General features: G+C 47.5%; 1 protein-coding gene across 3 annotated transcripts in view; it reads right to left on the reverse strand.

Annotated features, from left to right (window-relative positions):
- Positions 1-2,452: 2,452 nt before the first annotated feature.
- LOC147123255 (peptidoglycan recognition protein 1-like) overlaps positions 2,453-21,938 on the reverse strand; it is a 37,752-nt gene continuing 18,266 nt past the window's right edge. For all 3 annotated transcript variants that reach the window (XM_085969915.1, XM_085969916.1, XM_085969917.1), the window contains 3 exons: positions 12,599-12,800; positions 5,678-5,796; positions 2,453-3,052 (listed from right to left, as the gene is read on the reverse strand). In XM_085969915.1, coding sequence (XP_085826041.1) covers positions 2,877-3,052; positions 5,678-5,796; positions 12,599-12,800 — 497 coding nt within the window. In that variant the 3' untranslated portion in view covers positions 2,453-2,876. The remainder of the gene's footprint in view (positions 3,053-5,677; positions 5,797-12,598; positions 12,801-21,938) is intronic.

The raw sequence follows: 21,938 nt of genomic DNA on the forward strand, positions 1-21,938 counted from the left end.
TTCCTTTGTTTTAATATGGACTTTAAAGAGAAGAGAGAAGTATTATTGCAGCCAGTAACAATGATTATTTAGTGTATTTCTACTTTGGCAGAAGGCTAACCTGTCAAGGCTACAAAAAACAAAAGAATGGTCTGTGATTAGATGGAGGACAGGAGATGATTAAATGACAGAAGTGATAATGATGTAAGACAAAAGGCAGCAATAATGAAAGAAATAAAAGATGTATTTCAGATCTGGAGGACCTGCACAACCTCTGCTACAGCAGCTGATGCTTGTGGTTTTATCTCTAGTGCAGAAACCATTTATATATTTTAAAAATCCTTTCTTACACTCTTATACTTACACAGGCTATAACATACTTTTTGTTTGACTCACAAAGGCTGTGAGAGAGGCTTTTGTACATTAGCTAAAGTATGAGGCACAATTTCAAATAAAATCCTGCACATGTAACAGAAAAAAGAAAGACTTGCATTTATACCACTGGACGTCTCGAAGCACTTTACAACCAATGAAGTACTTTTGAAGTGGAGTCACTGTTGTAATGTGGGAAACGAGGCAGCCAATTTGCACACAGCAAGGTCCCACAAACAGCAATGTGCTAATGACCAGACAATCTGTTTTTGTTATAGACTCTGGAACAGTTCCCATGGATTGGAGGGTAGCTAATGTAACCCCACTATTTAAAAAAGGTGGTAGAGAGAAAACGGGGAATTATAGACCGGTAAGCCTGATGTCGGTAGTGGGGAAAATGCTAGAGTCCATTATAAAAGATGTAATAGCAGAGCACTTGGAAAACAGTGACAGGATCGGACAAAGTCAACAAAAGGTAAATCGTGCTTGACTAATCTACTGGAATTTTTTGAGGATGTAACTGGTAGAATAGATAAGGGAGAACCAGTGGATATGGTGTATTTGGACTTTCAGAAGGCTTTCGATAAGGTCCCGCATAAGAAATTAGCGTGCAAAGTTAAAGCACATGAGATTGGGGGTAAGGTACTGTCTTGGATAGAGAACTGGTTGGCAGACAGGAAGCAAAGAGTTGGAATAAACGGGTCTTTTTCCAAGTGGCAGGCAGTGACTAGTGGGGTACCGCAGGGATCGGTGCTAGGACCCCAGCTATTCATAAATGATCTAGACGCGGGAACTAGATGTAATATCTCCAAGTTTGCAGATGACACAAAGCTGGGTGGGCGTGTGTGCTGTGAGGAGGATGCAGAGAAACTCCAGTATGATTTGGACAGGTTGGGTGATTGGACAGATGCATGGCAAATGCAGTATAATGTGGATAAATGCGAGGTTATCTACTTCGGTGGCAAAAACAGGAAGACAGATTATTATCTGAATGGCAATAGATTGGGAAAAGGGGAAGTGCAACGAGACCTGAGTGTCTTTGTGCACCAGTTGCTGAATGTAAGCATGCAGGTGCAGCAGGCGGTTAAGAAGGCAAATGGTATGTTGGCCTTCATAGCGAGAGGATTCGAGTACAGGACCAAGGATGTCTTGTTGCAGTTGTACAGGGCCTTGGTGAGACCACACCTTGAGTATTGTGTGCAGTTTTGGTCGCCTTATCTGAGGATGGATGTTCTTGCCATAGAGTGCAGCGAAGATTCACCAGATTGATACCTGGGATGGCACGTCAAAGCCCCACTCGAGGAGTTCACCGTGCCAGAACCAGGGGTCACAGTCTAAGGATAAGGGGTAAGCCATTTAGAACAGAGATGAGGAGGAATTTCTTCAGCCAGAGAGTGGTGAACCTGTGGAATTCTCTACCACACAAGGCAGTTGAAGCTAATTCATTAAATATATTCAAAAAGGAGTTAGATATATTTCTTAAGGCTAAAGGGATCAAGGGATATGGGGAGAAAGCAGGGACAGGGTACTGAATTTGGATGATCAGCCATGATCTCATTAAATGCTGGAACAGGCTCGAGGGGCCGAATGGCCTACTCCTGCTCCTATCTTCTATGTTGGTTGAGGGTTAACTATTGGCCAGGACACCGGGGATAACTCCCCAGCTCCTCTTTGAAATAGTGCCATGGGATCTTTTACATCCACCTGAGAGAGCAGACAGGGCCTCAGCTTAACGTCTCATCCAAAAGATGGCACCTCTGACAGTGCAGCACTCCCTCAGCACTGCATTGGAGTGTCAGCCTAGCTTTATGTGCTCAAGTCCCTTGAGTGGGACTTGAACCCACAACCTCCTGACTCCGAGGCGAGTGTGCTACCAACTGAGCCACAGCTGTAGGAGTGGTTTCAAGTATATGTAGACGTTGTTGTCATAATTAAATCGATTCATATTGTGCTCACACGGGCTGAAAGGTTTGAGTGTGTATGTCTTGACCAGAAATTTTAAATTGTCTGCTTCCATTTAAAATACATGATGGTGTATTTCCATTTTAGCCCAGCAGATGGCCTTCCAGTCACACACACACTACACATTGACAGCAAAACATTCCGATCTCACACTAATTTTGAATTTATATTTTCAATTAAATTTATTGTGATCATTTGGTGCAATATGTTGCAGAATGCAATGCCAAGGGCTTTATTTAACGCAGGTCCATGTACTACTTGCATAGACAAAGAGCTTATATAAATCAGAGTAATAACATTTTCGCAGGACAACAAGTGCAGGCTTATCAGTGTTGGCCAGATCCCGAGAACAAATTAAACCGAAGATTATCATGTACATTTAAAAGGCTGCTTGGCATAACATTGATATTTAATATGAGCAGAGTCTGTTATACAAATACACAAACATCGTATATTTTTCCAGGCTACTTTATAACAGGTATGTAAATGCATGAAATAGTGCAACAGTCAAAACAGAGAAGCCAGGCAGATTTAAAGAAACAGCAATCAAAGCATGAATGGCATTAGGTCCATCTAGGCCATGTCTTTATGACATTGTAGAGTGTATCTCCGGGACACTCAGTTGGTACCAGCTGCCTGTGGCCCTTCAATATGTAGGTGGATGACAGATAGCCTCTCGAAGCAGCACATTGAATCAAACTCTGGGCAGCAGTCTGTGCTTTGCTGTTCGGTGCAACACCTGCAACCAATCGATAATTTATTATAGAACCCAACTTGTGTTGAAAGAAAAGACTACCTAAACTGAATAAAATCACAAAGCAAATTATATCAAGATTGAAACAAATGAAAATCACTTAAAGCTGCTGTGCTACACGATGGTGCTTACTGATTGCAATGGAAAGGAAAATCGGAATCGCTGGGGAAAATAAATCTTATACTTATCATGTTCTAAGCAGCCAGCAGTGGTCCCTTTAAGGTCCAGTGGGCAGGCCGCTCTACGTCTGGTACTAATCGACGAGCCGGTGCAGCTCACACACCGTCGTTTGGTATCTCAAAATGATGTCGGGTAACAGAATGTTGGATGAGCTGAGGTTTATGGAGGGTGGGAGACCGACCAGGAGAGCATTGGAGTCGTTGAGTCTGGAGGTGACAGAGGCACGGATAAGGGTTTCAACAGCAGAGGGGCGGAGGCAGGAAATGTTACTGAGGTGGAAGTTGGCGGTTTTTGTGACGGAGTAGGAAACTTAGAATGGGGTCGAACAGGACTCCAAGGTTGCAAACAGTCTGGTTCAGCCTGAGACAGTGACTGGGGAGGAGGATGCAATAGGTGGCAAAGGTACAGAGTTTGTGGTGGGGGCCAAAGACAATGGCTTCAGTCTTTCCGGTGTTTAACTGAAGGAAATTGCGGCTCATCCAAGACTGGATGTTGGACAAGTAATCTGACGACACAGAAGCAGTGGAGGGTTCTTGAGAGGTGGTGGAGAGTTAGAATTGTGTGTCGTCAATGTACATGTGAAGTCTGACACCATTTCTACAGATGATGTTACCAAAGGGGTAGCATGTTGATGAGGATAAGCAGAGGGCTAAAGATAGATCCCTAAAGGTCTCTGGAGGTAACCTTGTGGGAGCAGGAAGAGAAGCCTTCATAATTCTGGAGATGCTCTGGCTACGATCAGATAGGTAAGAGTGGAACAAAGCAAGGGCAATCCCACTGAACTGGACACCAGAGGAGAGGCATTGGAGGAGAATGGTGTGGTTGACCATGTCAAAGACTGCAGAGAGGTCGATGAAGATGAGGGAAGATAATGAACTGAAGCTTCCAAGTTTTCAAGCTACAGGGACACAGAGACTGGTTGGAAAGGGGGACACAGAGACTGGTTGGAAAGGAGGACACAGAGACTGGTTGGAAAGGGGGACACAGAGACTGGTTGGAAAGGGGGACACAGAGATTGGTTGGAAAGGAGGACACAGAGACTGGTTGGAAAGGGGGACACAGAGACTGGTTGGAAAGGAGGACACAGAGACTGGTTGGAAAGGAGGACACAGAGGCTGGTTGGAAAGGAGGACACAGAGACTGGTTGGAAAGGAGGACACAGAGACTGGTTGGAAAGGAGGACACAGGGGCTGGTTGGAAAGGAGGACACGGGCTGGTTGGAAAGGGAGACACAGAGACTGGTTGGAAAGGAGGACACAGAGACTGGTTGGAAAGGAGGACACAGACTGGTTGGAAAGGAGGACACAGAGGCTGGTTGGAAAGGAGGACACAGAGACTGGTTGGAAAGGAGGACACAGAGGCTGGTTGGAAAGGAGGACACAGAGGCTGGTTGGAAAGGAGGACACAGGGGCTGGTTGGAAAGGGAGACACAGAGACTGGTTGGAAAGGAGGACACAGAGACTGGTTGGAAAGGAGGACACAGAGACTGGTTGGAAAGGAGGACACAGAGGCTGGTTGGAAAGGAGGACACAGACTGGTTGGAAAGGGGGACACAGAGACTGGTTGGAAAGGGGGACACAGAGACTGGTTGGAAAGGAGGACACAGGCTGGTTGGAAAGGAGGACACAGAGGCTGGTTGGAAAGGGGGACACAGAGACTGGTTGGAAAGGAGGACACAGAGACTGGTTGGAAAGGGGGACACAGAGATTGGTTGGAAAGGAGGACACAGAGACTGGTTGGAAAGGAGGACACAGAGACTGGTTGGAAAGGAGGACACAGACTGGTTGGAAAGGAGGACACAGAGGCTGGTTGGAAAGGAGGACACAGAGACTGGTTGGAAAGGGGGACACAGAGATTGGTTGTAAAGGAGGACAAGGCTTGAATATTTTGTGTATGGGGTGTCACACATTCTTTTGTATGGGGGTCTCATTTTACGTGTAAGATGGTGTCTTGCAGTTTTGTTTATGGGTCTCTTACATTTTGTGATCATACACAGCACTAACTGGTTTTGTGACATGTATCTGGCCCTCTGCACAAAAAGGTTGGACATTTCTGCCCTATAAAATAGCAATGCTTTATCATGATATAACTAGCAGATCTTGAAACATTACTGAAGCAATGTTTAACCATTTTTCTGGCAAGTTCAAATGAACAGTTACAGCTGAATCTTAACCTACCTTTCTCTCTCACATGCTAATCGCTCTACTGTGCTTTACCATAATTCTTTGCTTTTTTAAACGCCCTTTAGGTGACAATATGAACATGTACCAGGTCTTTGATGTATGAGGACATTCAGAACCAGTTATTGATATTTTGACATTACTGAGGAATAATGTTTTATTTCATCAGAGTTTATTGAGGTTTAGCATATTCAGTGTTCTCATTGATATAACAAATTCTTTGGCAAAATAGTCAAACATATTTACTCACTCATAAAGTTTCCCATGATGCTTATCCCAAGACTGATATGGTTGTATCTGCGGGTATGGGCTCCCATTTTTGTCCATCCGCGACCTTCATAGATATTTCCATCTTCTCCAATGAGGAAACTGAAGTAACGACATGAAAGGGAAACATAGGTGCTTTTAAAGTAATTGCCTTTGAAAAATAATTCTGTACATATCTAATGATGATGAACTTTATAAATTAGAGAAAATGTAATTAGAAGAATTAGAAAACATTGGTAGAATTTGAGAAATCAATGGAACATTTCTTTAGGCATGCTATTCTGTGAATAAAATAATAACTTTTAACTTCTTGTGCTACACAGCAGTGAAAAGAATCCATGTAACTAAAGACATTGAAGGAAAATAAGGAGAAGGTACAGTGAAATGGAAATGGCACAATTCGAAGAAGAGCAGCAGACTTCTCATGGTGTCTTCGCCAACATTTATCTCCCAACCAATACCACCAAAACACAATAAGTGGTCATTTCTCTCAGTAGCTGTTTCTGAGACCTTGTACACAAACTGACTGCTGCCTCTGCCTATGTAACAACAGTAACTTCAAAAGTAATTCACTTGCTGTGAAAGGCAGTGCATAAATACAAGTTCTTTCTTACATTTTGCGTTTCTTATTATCACCTGAATGAAACAGTTCATTGTTAATAGGTTTGCCGCAAATCCTGCTCTTACAGTATCATCAATCTGTGATCTCAATCGGATGAAAATGAGTTGAGTTCTGCAACAGGTGGGCAATCTGGTCCATCAGGTTACTGTCCAGGCAGTGAAGTTGAAAATAACCCCCAATATCATAGTCCTTATGTGTAAGAATTCAAAATAACCCCCAATATCATAGTTCTTTAAAATAACCCCCAATATCATAGTCCTTATGTGTAAGAATTCAAAATAACCCCCAATATCATAGTCCTTATGTGTAAGAATTCAAAATAACCCCCAATATCATAGTCCTTATGTGTAAGAATTTAAAAACAGAGTAAGATCCAAACAGAATCTCTTGGGTTAAACTGTGGGATCAGTCACATTATTCACAGTATATTGTAAACCGTCGAACAGTGGAGAGGAAATTGAGGATGACATTTGCAGACAAATTAGAGGTGTGTATTAACAATGGAGTTATAATTCCAGATTTCGTAGTGAAAAGGGCGGTGTTTTTAAAGAATATTCAGGACTGTTTTCTCATTCAATATGTTGATGCTCCGACATGGAAGGAAGCACTAGTGGACTTGGTTCAGCGTAATGTAACAGAGTAAATATGTAATCCGAAAGTAAGGAAACATTTAGGAAACAGTGACCACAATATATTTAAGTTCAGTATAAGAATAGAAGAGGAAAAGAAAAATCAAGGGCAAGGGTACTTGACCAGGGAAAAAAAAGCAAATTATAGTGAGATAAAGAAGGGCATTACACAGATTAAATGGAAAGAAATATTAGCAACTGGAACTGTAGATCAGCAATATTTAATCAGGAGATAGAAAGGATGCAAATCAAGTACATTCCATTAAGGGAAAAAGGAACTATGTCAAAGTCTGGGGTTCCATGGGTGACGACGAAGACTCAAAACTGGAAACTGCATTTAATGCTTCCAGGAAAGATAATGAAAATGAAAGACAGGATCAATATAAAGAATATATAAGAAAACTAAAAAAGGGAATTAGAAAAGCTAAGAAGGGATATAAAAGAAAATCAGCAAAAAATAGAACACATTCCCTGAACAAAGTGCCTTTTTAAATAGAGAGTGTGCATTGAGATGGGAGCTTTCTCTGCCGAACCCCAAACCCTCAGGTGAATCGCCTCCTGGCACACTTGACTTGTAAAACCCAAGCCCTCCTTGACAGTCAAATCCCTGAAATCTTGCTGCTGCCTTGCACACCTCCGCTGTGCTCAAAACTGACCCAATAAGTCCTCTGCCTGAAAGTACAGTAACCCCCTGACTCTGTTCAGTTTTTGACTCCAGATCCTCTCCAACACAAAGACCGCCTACTTCTACCTTCGTAGCATCACCCTCCTCGACCTTAGCCCATCTGCTACTGAAACTCCTTATACAGTCAGATTTATTTACAAAAAGAGCCACTGCCCCCCTTTAATGGCAAGCAGCAACCCTTCAAGACATGCTGCCTTGCCCGATTGTGCACTTCCCAGCCAATCACAGGTAAGGCCTGCCTCCCTGCATACGTTTTCCATGAGCAGGAAGCATATGGAAATTGAGGGCAGGAGCTTGCCTCAGCCAACCCTCCCCACCAGCAGCAGCGGGGCTCCTGTGCCGCAAGGTGAGCACAGCTCTGCTTCTGTACTGGCAAAATTGAGGCTCAGATGTTCATGGAGGCCATTACTGCAAATCTATCAGAGAAAGGTCATCCACATTACTGCAATAGAAAGAAACTAAGTGAAGCATTGACATTTTCTGGAACAACAAATGAAAGACAGTTGAGGATGTGGCGTACCGATCACAGAAAGGACACAATCCGCTTTCCGGTCCGTAGACTATAAATCAGGCGTCATGCCTTTAAGAAGGATCACACCTTTAAGAAACTCGCTCTGCAACATAGTTAAGCCCAGAGCGGGGGAGGAGCAGTCGAAGCTGTGCACTGATGAAAGGCAGTCGTACTTTGTGTAGTCTCTGACTCCATTTTGTGTTCAGCATGCAGCCTCAACAATTAAACCTTTTCTGTTGAACCTCTCCGAGTTCAGTATTTTTTGCTAGGAGTACGTAGACTCCTACATTGGTGACCCCGACACTCAGGACGACTCCTAAGCGTAACCATGGATGACACAAACGCAGTTTCTGTGAAGCTGATGGAGTTCTGGGAGAACCTGGCCACCGCCTGGTTCCTTCAAGCCAAATCGCAATTCCGACTCCGTGGCATCACCGCCGACGCAACGATGTACGACTACCTCCTCGCCTCCCTGGGCAACTCCACAATCACGAAAGTCTGGACAACACTACAAAACCCTCCGGAGGAAGGCAAGTACGCACATTTCAAGGCCCCACTCATTAAAAAATTCACAGCCTCTCAATTCTTGCGCAACTGCCACCTCCTCGACCTCCCGGGCCTCGGTGACTCCACGCCGTCAGACTTGCTCTCACACATGCTTGCTCTGACCGACGAGAAACCGCCCGGCTCCCTCTTCCGCACGCTCTTTATCCGCCAACTACCTCCCAGCATCCGCCCGGCGATCGTGGCGTCCAGCCTCACGGACCTCGAGGCCCTGGCCGATGAAGCCGATAAGCTCCTGTCCACCAGCTCCAACCACGCCATCACCCCCGACCTGGCCTCCGCAGCGTCAGCGCGCGCTCCACCCTCTATCGCGCGGCCACACAGCTCGGCCACGAGGCCACCCAGGCCCCCACGTCCCCCAAGCCCTCCGACCCAGGGCTACTGCTACTTCCATACCCGGTTCGGCGCACGGGCACGCCACTGCAGCCATCCCTGCATGTTTCCAACCGCCCCCACACCAGCCTACACGATGGCCGTGGGGCAAGCAGGCGCGCTGCTGTACGTTACGGACAGCGCCTCCGGACGCCATTTCCTATGCGACACGGGCGCGCAGCGCAGCATCATCCCCGCATCCGCCCTTGAGATCCAGCGAGGCGGCCCTGCGCTGGCTGCCGCCAACGGCACCGACATCCAGACGTACGGCACCCGCACCGTCACCATCGACCTCGCGGGCCGCTGCTACCACTGGGAGTTTATCACCGCCAAGGTGCTCTCCCCGCTCCTCGGTGCAGATTTCCTGTGCGCTCACGGCCTGTTGGTCGACATGCCTCGGCGCTGCCTCGTGGACATGAACACCATGTCACCTATCCCGGGCGCCATGGCCCCCCCCAACCCGCCGAAATGGCGTGGCAGTGCCGCGCCCGCTCAACAGACAACTACTCAGCACTCCTGGCTGAGTTCCCAGCCCTCACCAACCCACCCTTCTCCACGAAGGTTGCTAAGCACGGGGTAGAACACTTCATCCCCACCACAGGCCCACCAGTGTATGCCCACGCCCGCAGGCTGGACCCAGCCAAGCTGGAGATCACGCGGGCCGAGTTCGCCACTATGGAACAGCTCGGCATCATCCGCCGCTCCAACAGCCCCTGGGCCTCCCCACTCCACATCGTCACCAAACCCGACGGGGATGGCGCCCCTGCGGGGACTACCGGCGCCTAAACGACGCCACCACGCCGGATCGGTACCCCATACCGCACATTCAAGACTTCTCGGCTAGACTGGCCAGCCGCTCAGTCTTCTCCAAAGTCGACCTGGTGCGCGGTTACCATCAGGTGCCAGTCCACCCCACGGACGTTCCCAAGACAGCCATAATCACCCCTTTTGGGCTATTCGAGTTCCTCCGAATGCCCTTCGGCCTCAAAAACGCGGCCAGGCCTTCCAGCGGCTCATGGACTCGGTCCTCCGGGACCTGAAGTTCCTCTTTGTCTACCTGGATGACATCCTGGTAGCTAGTTCCTCCAAGCAGGAACACATCGAGCACCTCCGCACCCTGTTCCAGCGGCTCAGTGAGCACAGGCTCATCATCAGCCCAGCCAAGTGCCAATTCAGCCTCAGCAGGATCGAATTCCTCGGCCACCACATCACGCAGGACGGAGCCATTCCCCTGCCCGCCAAGGTGCAAGCCGTCCAGCAGTTCCCCCGGCCTACCACCATCAAAGGCCTCCAGGAGTTCTTGGGGATGATCAACTTTTACAACCGCTTCATTCCCGGAGCGGCCTCCCTCATGCGGCCCCTATATGAAGCCCTCCGGGGTAAGAAAGACAGAATGGCGATCAAGTGGTCGGCGGACATGTTGACCGCTTTCGACTCGACCAAAAAGGCGCTCGCCGACGCCACCATGCTCGCTCACCCACAGCCCAACGCCAGGGTGGCCCTCACCACGGACACCTCCGACCACGCGGTCGGCGCCATGTACGAACAGTGGGTCGACGGGGCCTGGCAACCGCTGGCCTTTTTCAGCCGCCAACTGCGCCCCCCGGAGGCCAAATACAGCGCCTTTAACCGCGAGCTCCTCGCACTGTATCTGGCAGTCCGCCATTTTAGATTTCTTCTGGAGGGCCGCCCTTTCACCGCGTTTGTCGACCACAAACCCCTGACATTCGCGATGGAGAAATCTGCGGACCCGTGGTCAGCCAGGCAACAACGCCAGCTCACCGCGGTGTCCGAATTCACCACGGACATCTGGCACGTCTCCGGTCGAGACAACGTGGTGGCCAACTGCCTATCCCGCCCCGCCGTCCACGGCGCCCACCTGGCAGTGGACTATGCTCAACTGGCAGCAGAGCAACGCACCGACCCCGATCTGCTCTCCGCGCCCACAACCCTCCCAGAGCTGTGACTGACCGACGTCGCCTGCGGCCCGTCTGCCATTACAGTCAAATGCGACACCTCCTTGGCGCAACCCCGCCCCGTAGTCCCGGCGTCCTGGCGAAAACGGGTGTTCGACATCGTCCACGGCCTCTCACACCCCGGCACCCGCGCGTCCATTAGACTGGTGGCCAACCGATTTGTCTGGCACGGCCTGCGCAAAGATGTGCACGTCTGGTCCAGATCCTGCATAGCTTGCCAGCATGCCAAAATCCACCAGCACGTCAAAGCCCCACTTGAGGAGTTCACCGTGCCAGAAAGAAGGTTCGACCACGTCCACATCGACCTCGTCGGCCCCCTGCCGCCATCACAAGGTCACACGCACCTGCTGACAATCGTGGACCGTACCACCCGCTGGCCCGAGGCCATTCCACTGACGTCCACCACCACCGCTGACATCGCGAGGGCATTCATCGGTACCTGGGTCGCTCGGTTCGGCGTCCCCTCCGACATGACGTCGGATAGAGGCCCGCAGTTCACCTCTGATCTGTGGGCCGCCATCAGCCAAAACCTCAGGGTGGCCGTTCACCGCACCACGGCTTACCACCCCCAAGCCAACGGACTGTGCGAGTGATTCCACAGGTCCATGAAGGCATCCCTCCGCGCCAGCCTCGAGGACGAGGCTTGGATCGACCGCCTCCCGTGGGTGCTACTCGGCCTACGCTCCACGGTCAAGGAAGACCTGCAAGCCTCGGCGGCGGAACTCGTGTACGGCCAGCCACTGCGCGTACCCGGAGAGTTCCTGCCCACCGCCACGACCCCCTGGTCGGCTGACCAGCAACGCCGCGCTTTCGCCAACCGAGCACAACAGTTCGCTCCGGTACCCACCGGCCGGCACAGCGAACCAGCAACCCGCGTACCACCTAGCCTGCACATGGCCAAATTTGTTTTCATGCGCCATGACGCCCACCGAAGACCTCTACGGCCCCCATACGACGGACCCTACAAGGTACTCCAGACGGGGAACAAGTTCTTCCTCCTCGAAGTGGGCGGCAGAACTGACAAGGTGTCGGTCAACCGGCTCAAGCTGGCGCACCTAGAGCCCGATGAACCCGTTCAAGTGGGCCAACCCCCACTGCGGGGCAGACCGCCTAAGAGCCCGACGCGTCCGACCGCCCCGCTCCCGACACCAACCACCAAGAGCCGTTCCGGCCGTGCCGTCAAGTCACCACGCCGGTTCGTACACTCCCTACTAGCGGATTCTGGGGGGAGCTGTGTGGCGTACCGATCACAGAAAGGACACAATCCGCTTTCTGGTCCGTAGACTATAAATCAGGCGTCATGCCTTTAAGAAGGATCACACCTTTAAGAAACTCAATCTGCAACATAGTTAAGCCCAGAGCGGGGGAGGAGCAGTCGAAGCTGTGCACTGATGAAAGGCAGTCGTACTTTGTGTAGTCTCTGACTCCATTTTGTGTTCAGCATGCAGCCTCAACAATTAAACCTTTTCTGTTGAACCTCTCCGAGTTCAGTATTTTTGCTAAGAGTACGTAGACTCCTACAAGGATTTCCTCACTGAGACCTACTTGTAGCCAATATCGCACCAGCCATGTGTGACCATATGGTAATGCTGGATGTTCCGGAGTTGCTCCTTACACGCCGATATGCTGAAGCAGCGATTGCCTTCAGTATGGTGAATCACAGCATACTGTAGAGAGGTCTTCAATTTATGGGTGCAATTAGAAGCATGTGTTGACCATTCAGAACGGCTTATAATCGGTGGGCAGCCTATAACAAATGTGGAGGAACAGATGAGTATTACAATCATAGAATGATACAGCACAGGAGGAGGCCATTCGGTCCATCGTGCCTGTGTTGGCTCTTTGGAAGAGCTATCCAACCAGTCCCACTCCCCTGCCCTTTCCCCATAGCCTTGCAAATTTTTCCCCTTTTGAGTATTTATCCAATTCCCTTTTGAAAGTTATTATTGAATCTGCTTCCGTAACCCTTTCAGGCAGTGCATTCCAGATCATAATTTTTGCCACCTTCAATGATTTGTGTACAGACACCCCCAGGTCTCCCTGTTCCTGCACCCCTTTTAAAATTGTACCATTCAGTTCATATTGCCCCTCCTCATTCTTCCTACCAAAATGTATCACTTCATATTTCTCTGTGTTAAATTTCATGTCATCTTCAGACTTTGCAACTATGTCCTGTATACCAAAGTACAGGTAATTAATATATATCAAAAAGAGCAGTGGTCCTACTACCGACCCCCGGGAACACCACTGTATACTTCCCTCCAGCCTGAAAAACACTGTTCACCACTACTTTCTGCTTTCTGTCCCTTAGCAAATCTTGTATCCACGCTGCCATTGTCCCATTAATCCCATGGGCTTCAATTTTGCTATAAAGTCTATTATGTGGTATTTTATCAACTGCCTTTTGAAATTCCATATACAGAACATCAATCGCACTACCTTCATCAACCCTCTCCGTTACTTCATCAGAGAACTTAACCAAATTAGTCAAACATGATTTGCTGGCCGTCATTTATTAACTCCTATTTTCCAAGTGACAATTAATTTTGTCTCGGATTATTGTCTCTAAAAGTTTCCTCACCACAGACGTTAGACTGACTGGCCTGTAGTTCCTGGGTTTATCACTGTCCCTCAGGGTTGTAACATTTGCAATCCTCCAGTCCTCTGGCACTGCTCCCATATCTAAGGAGCATTGGAAGATTGTGGCCAGAGGCTCAGCTATCTCCATTCTTGCTTCCCTCATCAATCTAGGATGCATCCCATTGTTATTATTGAATCTGCTTCCATGACTTTTCTACTTTGAACGCTGCCAACCTCTTAAGTATCTCCTCTTTTTCTATTTTTATCCAATCCAATTTCTCTACTACCTCCTCCTTTTCAGTTATATTGGCAGCATCCTCTTCTCTAGTGAAGACAAATGCAAAGTACTGATTTAATACCTCAACTATGCCCTCTGTCTCCACTAGAAGATTTCCTTTTTGGTCCCTAATTGGTCCCATCTTTCCTTTGACTACCCTATTACTATGTATATGCTTATAAAAGACTTTTGGCTCATATTTCTTTTGTTCTTATGTTCTCTTTTATGTTTGCTGCTAATTATTCTCATACACTCTCTTTGCCCCTCTTACTTCCTCTTTCAGTTCTCCTCTGTACTTCCTGTATTCAGCTTGGTTCTCTACTGTATTATGAAGCTGATATTTATCATAAGCCTCCTTTTTCTGTTTCATTTTAATCTTTATCTTCAGTCATCTAGGGAGTTCTAGCTTTGGCTGTCTTTCCTTTCTCCCTCGTGGGAATGTATCTCACCTGAACCATCTCCTCTTTGAAGGCCTTCCTTTGCTCATTTACCGTTTTGCCTGCCAGTCCACCCAGGCCAGATCCCCTTTCAACTCACTGAAATTAGCCCTCCTAGTTAAGTATTTTTTCAACAATGAAAACTAACAAAATTCTGTCATATTCCCCCACCCAAGGACAGATCTGAATCAGTGATGTTGCTATTGTTATACAACCCAAACAAACAGTCAATACCACAGCTGAGGCCTAAACTGCTGTCACCCAATAATCACACCTGCACTGTTTAATCTGTCACTTACCTTCTCCACATTTACCAATATTTCCAAATACCTACACATTGTTAATGTTGCTAAACAATGGAATAGATTTTCAACTTGCTGCCCAGGAGTTAAACTGATGTTGCAGATCGACCGCCTGTTATGGAATTCGGCCAGTTTGCCCTGCTACTGAAATCAATGGAAGTGAAAAATCGAGCGGTTTCTATAATGGGCGGCTAATCCACAACACCACTTTTACACTCAGGCATCAAAGTGAAAACCTACCCCAATATCGTTATTAGCAGCTATTCTACCAGCAGATTTGGATCACCCTACTGCACTAAAGTAACAGATTGAACTCTCAGCATGCTGCACTACAATAACAATAATTCGTTAGCAATGTCCAGTCATTATTGAAGCATCTAGTATCTTGATGTTGACAGACTCTACTGGTGATAGTGTTCCAATGTATCTGCTGCCTTTGTCTTTCTAGGTGGATGAGGTCACGGAATTGGAGGTTTTATTTTTATTCATTCATTCATGTGGGCATAAGAACATAAGAACATAAGAAGTAGGAGCAGGAGTAGGCCATACGGCCCCTCGGGCCTGCTCCGCCATTCAATAGGATCATGGCTGATCCGAACCTAGACTCACGTCCACTTCCCTGCCCGCTCCCCGTAACCCCTAATTCCCTTATCTGCTAGGTAACTGTCTATCTCCGTTTTAAATTTATTTAATGTTGCAGCTTCCACAGCTCTCTGGGGTAGTAAATTCCATAGATTTACTACCCTCTGAGTGAAGAAGTTTCTCCTCATCTCAGTTTTGAAACGGCAGCCCCTTATTCTAAGATTATGCCCCCTAGTTCTAGTCTCACCCATCAGTGGAAACATCCTCACCGAATCCACCCAATCAAGCCCCCTCACAATCTTATATGTTTCGATAAGATCGCCTCTCATTCTTCTGAACTCCAATGAGTAGAGGCCCAACCTACTTAACCTTTCCTCATACGTCAACCCTCTCATCTCCGGAATCAACCGAGTGAACCTTCTCTGAACTGCCTCGAGAGCAAATATATCTTTTCTTAAATATGGAAACCAAAACTGCACGCAGTATTCCAGGTGTGGCCTCACCAATATCCTGTATAACTGCAGCAAGACTTCCCTGTTTTTATACTCCATCCCCCTTGCAATAAAAGCCAAGATTCATTGGCCTTCCTGATCACCTGCTGCACCTGCATACTAACTTTCTGTGTTTCATGCACCAGGACCCCCAGATCCCTTTGTACTGTAGCACTTTGCAGTTTTTCTCCATTTAGATAATAACTTGCTCTTTGATTGTTTCTGCCAAAGTGCATAACCTCACACTTTCCAGTATTATATTTCATCTGCCAAGTCTCTGCCCACTCACTTAGTCTGTCTTTGTCCTTTTGCAGGTTTTTTATGTCCTCCTCACTCACTGCTTTCCCTCCTATCTTTGTATCGTCGGCAAACTTGGATACGTCGCACTCGGTCCCTTCCTCCAAATCGTTAATATAGATTGTGAAGAGTTGGGGTCCCAGCACCTAACCCTTTGGAACACCACTAGTTACTGATTGCCAGCCCGAGAACGAACCATTTATCCCAACTCTTTGTTTTCTGTTAGCCAATCTTCCACCCATGCCAGTATATTACCCCCAATCCCGTGATTTTTTATCTTGATCAGTAATCTTTTGTGTGGCACCTTGTCAAATGCCTTTTGGAAGTCCAAATACACCACATCCACTGGTTCCCCCTTATCCACCCTGTATGTTATGTCCTCAAAAAATTCAAGCAAATTTGTCAAACATGACTTCCCCTTCACAAAGCCATGCTGACTCTGTCCTATTAAATTATGTTTATCCAAATGCCCTGTTACTGTTTCCTTAATAATGGACTCCAACATTTTACCAACCACAGATGTTAGGCTAACTGGTCTATAGTTTCCAGCCTTTTGTCTACTTCCCTTCTTAAATAAGGGCGTTACCTTAGCAGTTTTCCAATCTGCCGGGACCTTTGCTGAGTCCAGGGAGTTTTGGAAAATAATCACCAGTGCATCCACAATCCCTACCGCTATTTCTCTCAAGACCCTAGGATGTAAGCCATCAGGTCCGGGGGATTTATCTGCCTTAAGTCCCATTATTTTACCGAGTACCACCTCCTTAGTGATTTTAATCGTGTTTAGCTCCTCCCCCCCCCCCATAGCCCCCTGTTTATCCAGTGTTGGGATATTTTTAGTGTCCTCTACTGTAAAGACTGATACAAAATATTGGTTCAGCGTTTTTGCCATCTCCATGTTCCCCACCACTAATTTCCCGGTCTCATCCTCTAAGGGACCAATGTTCACTTTAGCCACCCTTTTTCTTTTTATATAACTGTAGAAACTTTTGCTATCTGTTTTTATATTTTTTGCTAGTTTACTTTCATAATCTATCTTCCCTTTCTTAATTAATCTTTTAGTTATTCTTTGCTGGCTTTTAAATGCTTCCCAATCTTCTATCCTCCCACTAGATTTGGCTACTTTATATGCCCTTGTTTTCAGTTGGATACTATCCTTTATTACTTTACTAAGCCACGGATGGCTATCTTTTCTTTTACTCCCCCTTTTCCTCAGTGGAATATATTTTTCTTGAAAGTTGTGAAATATCTCCTTGAATGTAGACCACTGCTATTGTACCGTCCTACACTTTAATCTATTTTCCCAGTCCACTTTAGTCAATTCTACTCTCATACCTTCATAGTCTCCTTTATTTAAGCTCAGTACGCTGGTTTGAGATCCAACTCTCTCACCCTCCAACTGAATTTGGAATTCAACCATGTTATGGTCACTCATTCCAAGGGGATCCTTTACTAGGACATTTTTTATTAATCCTGTCTCATTACACAGGACCAGATCTAAGATTGCCTGCCCCCTGGTTGGTTCAGTTACATACTGCTCAAGGAACCCATCCCTAATGCACTCTATGAACTCTTCCTCAAGGCTGCCATGCCCAATTTGATTTGTCCAGTCAATATGAAAGTTAAAATCCCCCATGATTATAGCTGTCCCCTTATTACAATCCCCAACTATTTTCTGATTTATACTCCGACCAACAGAGTTGCAACTGTTAGGAGGCCTATAGGCTACACCCACTAGTGACTTTTTCCCCTTATTATTCCTTATCTCCACCCAAACTGTTTCACTATCCTGATCCTTTGACCCAATATCATTTCTGACTATTGCAGTGATTCCATCCTTGATTAACATAGCAACCCCACCTCCCTTTCCTTCCTGTCTGTCCTTCCTAATTGTCAAATACCCCTGTATGTTTAGTTCCCAATCATGGTCACCTTGCAGCCATGTTTCTGTAATGGCCACCAGGTCATAACCATGTGTAGTTATTTGTACCATCAACTCGTCTATTTTGTTATGAATGCTACGTGCATTCAGATACAGAACTTTCAAATATGTGTTGTGACAATTTATTCCTGCTTTTACCCCTTTTACTACTTTACCTTTATCTTTATACATTTTGTCCCTTCCTGACACGCTCTGGTTTTTAATTCCCCTGCTGCCTTGCTCTATTGCCTTCTCCGCTGTCATTTTTATTTTTTGCTCTCTTAATACCTCCCCCCCACTAATTAGTTTAAAGCCCTCTCTACAGCCCTAGTTATTCGATTCGCCAGGACTCTAGTCCCAGCACTGGCCAAGTGAAGTCCGTCCCAACGGAACAGCTCCCTCCTGTCCCAGTTCTGATGCCAGTGTCCCAAGAAGCAAAACCAATTTCTCCCACACCAGTCTTTGAGCCACGCATTTAACTCTCTAATTTTATTTACCCTAGCCAAATTTGTTCGTGGCTCAGGTAGTAATCCAGAGATTATTATCCTTGTGGTTCTGCTTTTTAATTTGGCCCCTAGCTGCTCAAACTCCCTCAGCAGAACCTCTTTCCTTGTCCTATCTATGTCATTGGTACCAACATGGACCACGACAACTGGATCCTCCCCCTCCCACTCCAAGTTTCTCTCCAGCCCAGAGGAGATGTCCTTAACCCTGGCACCGGGCAGGCAACACAGCCTTCGGGACTCTTGCTCTCAGCTGCAAAGAACCCTATCTATCCCCCTAACGATACTATCCCCTACCACTACAACATTTCTTTTAACTCCCCCCACTTGAATGGCCCCCCGCTCCATGGTGCTGTGGCCAGGTTACTCATCCTCCCTGCAGTCCCAGTTCCCGTCCTCACAGGGAGTAGGAGCCTGGCCAAGGCAACCATTTATTGGCCATCCGTAAATGCCTTTGAGAAGGTGGTGGTGAGCCATCTTCTTGAACCGTTGCAGTCAGTGAGGTGAAGGTACTCTCACAGTGCTGTTAGGGAGGGAGTTCCAGGATTTTGACCCAGCGACGATGATGTACTTCCAAGTCAGAATAGTGTGTGACTTGGAAGGGAACTTGGAGGTGGTGGCATTCCCATGTGCCTGCTGCCCTTGTCCTTCTACGTAGTAGAGGTTGCAGGTTTAGGAGATACTGTCAAAGAAGCCTTGGTGAGTTGCTGCAGTGCATCTTGTAGATGGTACACACTGCAGCCACGGTGCGCCAGTGGTGAAGGGAGTGAATGTTTAAGGTGGTGGATGGGGTGCCGATCAAGTGGGTTGCTTTGTCCTGGATGGTGTTGAGCTTCTTGAGTGTTGTTGGAGCTGCACTCATCCAGGCAAATGGAGAATATTCCATCACACTCCTGACTTGTACCTTGTAAGTGCCGGAAATGCTTTGGGGAGTGAGGAGGTGAGACACTCGCTGCAGAATATCCAGTCTCTGACCTGTTCTTGTTGCCAGTGTTTATGTGGCTGGTCCAGTTAAGTTTCTGGTCAATGGAGACCCCCCTGCCCCCCCCCCCCCAAGGATGTTGATGGTGGGGAATTCGGCGATGGTAATACTGTTGAATGTCAAGGGGAGATGGTTAGACTCTCGCTTGCCGGAGATAGCCATTACTTGGCACTTGTGTGGTGCAAATGGGATTTGATGATGGCAATGCCATTGAATGTCTTGTTGGAGATGGTCATTGCCTGGCATTTGTGTGACACAAATGTTACCTGCCACTTATCAGCCCAAGCCTGGATGTTGTCCAGGTCTTGCTGCATGCAGGCACAGACTGCTTCATTATCTGAGCAGTTGCGAATGGAACTGAACACTGTACAACCATCAGCGAACAGCCCCACTTCTGAACTTATGATGGAGGGAAGGTCATTGATGAAGCAGTTGAAGATGGTTGGCCCTAGGACACTGCCCTGAGGAACTCCTGCAGCGATGCCCTGGGGCTGAGATGATTGGCCTCCAACAACCACAACCATCTTCCTTTGTGCTAGGTATGACTCCATTCAGTGGAGAGTTTTCCCCCTGATTCCCATTAACTTAAATTTTACAAGGGCTCCTTGATGCCACACTCGGCCAAATGCTGCCTTGATGTCAAGGGCAGTCATTCTCACCTCACCTCTGGAATTCAGCTCTTTTGTCTATGTTTGGACCAAGGCTGTAATGAGGCCTGGAGCCAAGTGATCCTGGCGAAACCCAAACTGAGAATCGGTGAGCAAGTTATTGGTGAGTATGTGCCGCTTGATAGCACTGTCAACGACACCTTCCATCACTTTGCTGATGATTGAGAGTGAACTAATGAGACAGTAATTTGCCAGATTGGATTTGTCCTGCTTTTTGTGGATCGGACATACCTGGGCAATTTTCCACTTTGTCGGGTAGATGCCAATGTTGTAGCTGTACTGGAACAGCTTGGCTAGAGGCACGGCTAGTTCTGGAGCACAAGTCTTCAGCACTACAGCTGCGTTGTTTTCGGGTCCCATAGCCTTTGCTGTACCCAGTGCGCTCAGCCATTTCTTGATATCACATGGAGTGAATCGAATTGGCTGAAGACTGGCGGCTGAAGACTGATGTTGGGGACTTCAGGAGGAGATCAAGAGGGATCATCTACTCAGCACCTTTATCTGAAGATGGTGGCCAACACTTCAGCCTTGTCTTTTGTATTCACGAGCTGGGCTCTACCATCATTGAGGATGGGGATATTCATGGAGCCTCCTCCTCCTGTTAGTTGTTTAACTGTCCACCACCATTCATGACTGGATGTGGCAGGACTGCAGAGCTTTGATCTGATCCATTGGTTGTGGGATCGCTTAGTTCTGTCTATAGCATGCTGCTTCTGTTGTTTATCATGTATGTAGTCCAGTGTTGTAGCTTCACCAGTTTGGCACCTCATTTCAAGGTATGCCTGGTGCTGCTCCTGGCATGCTCTTCCACACTCCTCATTGAACCAGAGTTGGTCCCCTGGCTTGATGGTAATGGTAGAGTGAAGGATATGCCGGGCCATGAGATAACAGATTGTGATAGAATATAATTCTGCTGCTGCCCACAGCGCCTCATGGATGCCCAGTTTTGAGCTGCTAGACCTGTTCTGAATCTATCCCATTTAGCACGGTGGTAGTGCCCCACAACACGATGGAGGATGTCCTCAGTGTGAAGACGGGACTTTGTCTCCACAAGGGCTTTGTGGTGGTCACTCCTATTAATACATGGACAGATGCATGTGTGACAGGTAGACTGGTGAGGACGAGGTCAGGCAGGCTTTTCCCTCGTGTTGGTTCTCTCACCACCTGCCGTAAGCCCAGTCTGGGAGCTATGTTCTTCAGGACTCACCAGCTCGGTCAGTAGTGGTGCTACAGAACCATTCTTGGTGATGGCCATTGAACTCCCCCACACATTGTATGCCCTTGCTACCCTCAGTGCTTCTTCCAAGTAGTGTTCAACATGGAGGAGTACTGATTCATTAGCTGAGGGAGGGCAGTAGGTGGTAATCAGCAGGAGGTTTCTTTGCCCATGTTTGACCTGATGCCATGAGACTTCATGGGATCCAGAGTTAATGTTGAGGACTCCCAGGGCCACTCCTTCCCGACTGTATACCACTGAGCCGCCACCCCTGGTGGGTCTGTCCTGCCTGTGGGATAGGACATACCCAGGGATGGTGATGGAGGAGTTTGGGACATTAGCTGAAAGGTATGATTCTGTGAGTATGATGTCAGGCTGTTGCTCGACTAGTCTGTGGGACAGCTCTCCCAATTTTGGCACAAATCTACAGGTGTTAGTGAGGAGGATTTTGCAGGGGCGACTGGGCTCGGTGTGCCGTTGTTGTGTCCAAATCCAATGCCTACGTCGCTGATGGGTGGTCCGTCCTATTTTATTCTTATTATACTTTGTTGTAGCGGTTTGATATAACTGAGTGGCTTGCTAGGCCATTTCAGAGAGCAGTTAAGAGTCAACCACATTGCTGTGGGCCTGGA

Source organism: Somniosus microcephalus, chromosome 2 (genome assembly GCF_052327205.1).
Source record: "Somniosus microcephalus isolate GS21.2 chromosome 2, FLI_Smic_1.0, whole genome shotgun sequence".
In the NCBI taxonomy this organism is placed as follows: domain Eukaryota; kingdom Metazoa; phylum Chordata; class Chondrichthyes; order Squaliformes; family Somniosidae; genus Somniosus; species Somniosus microcephalus.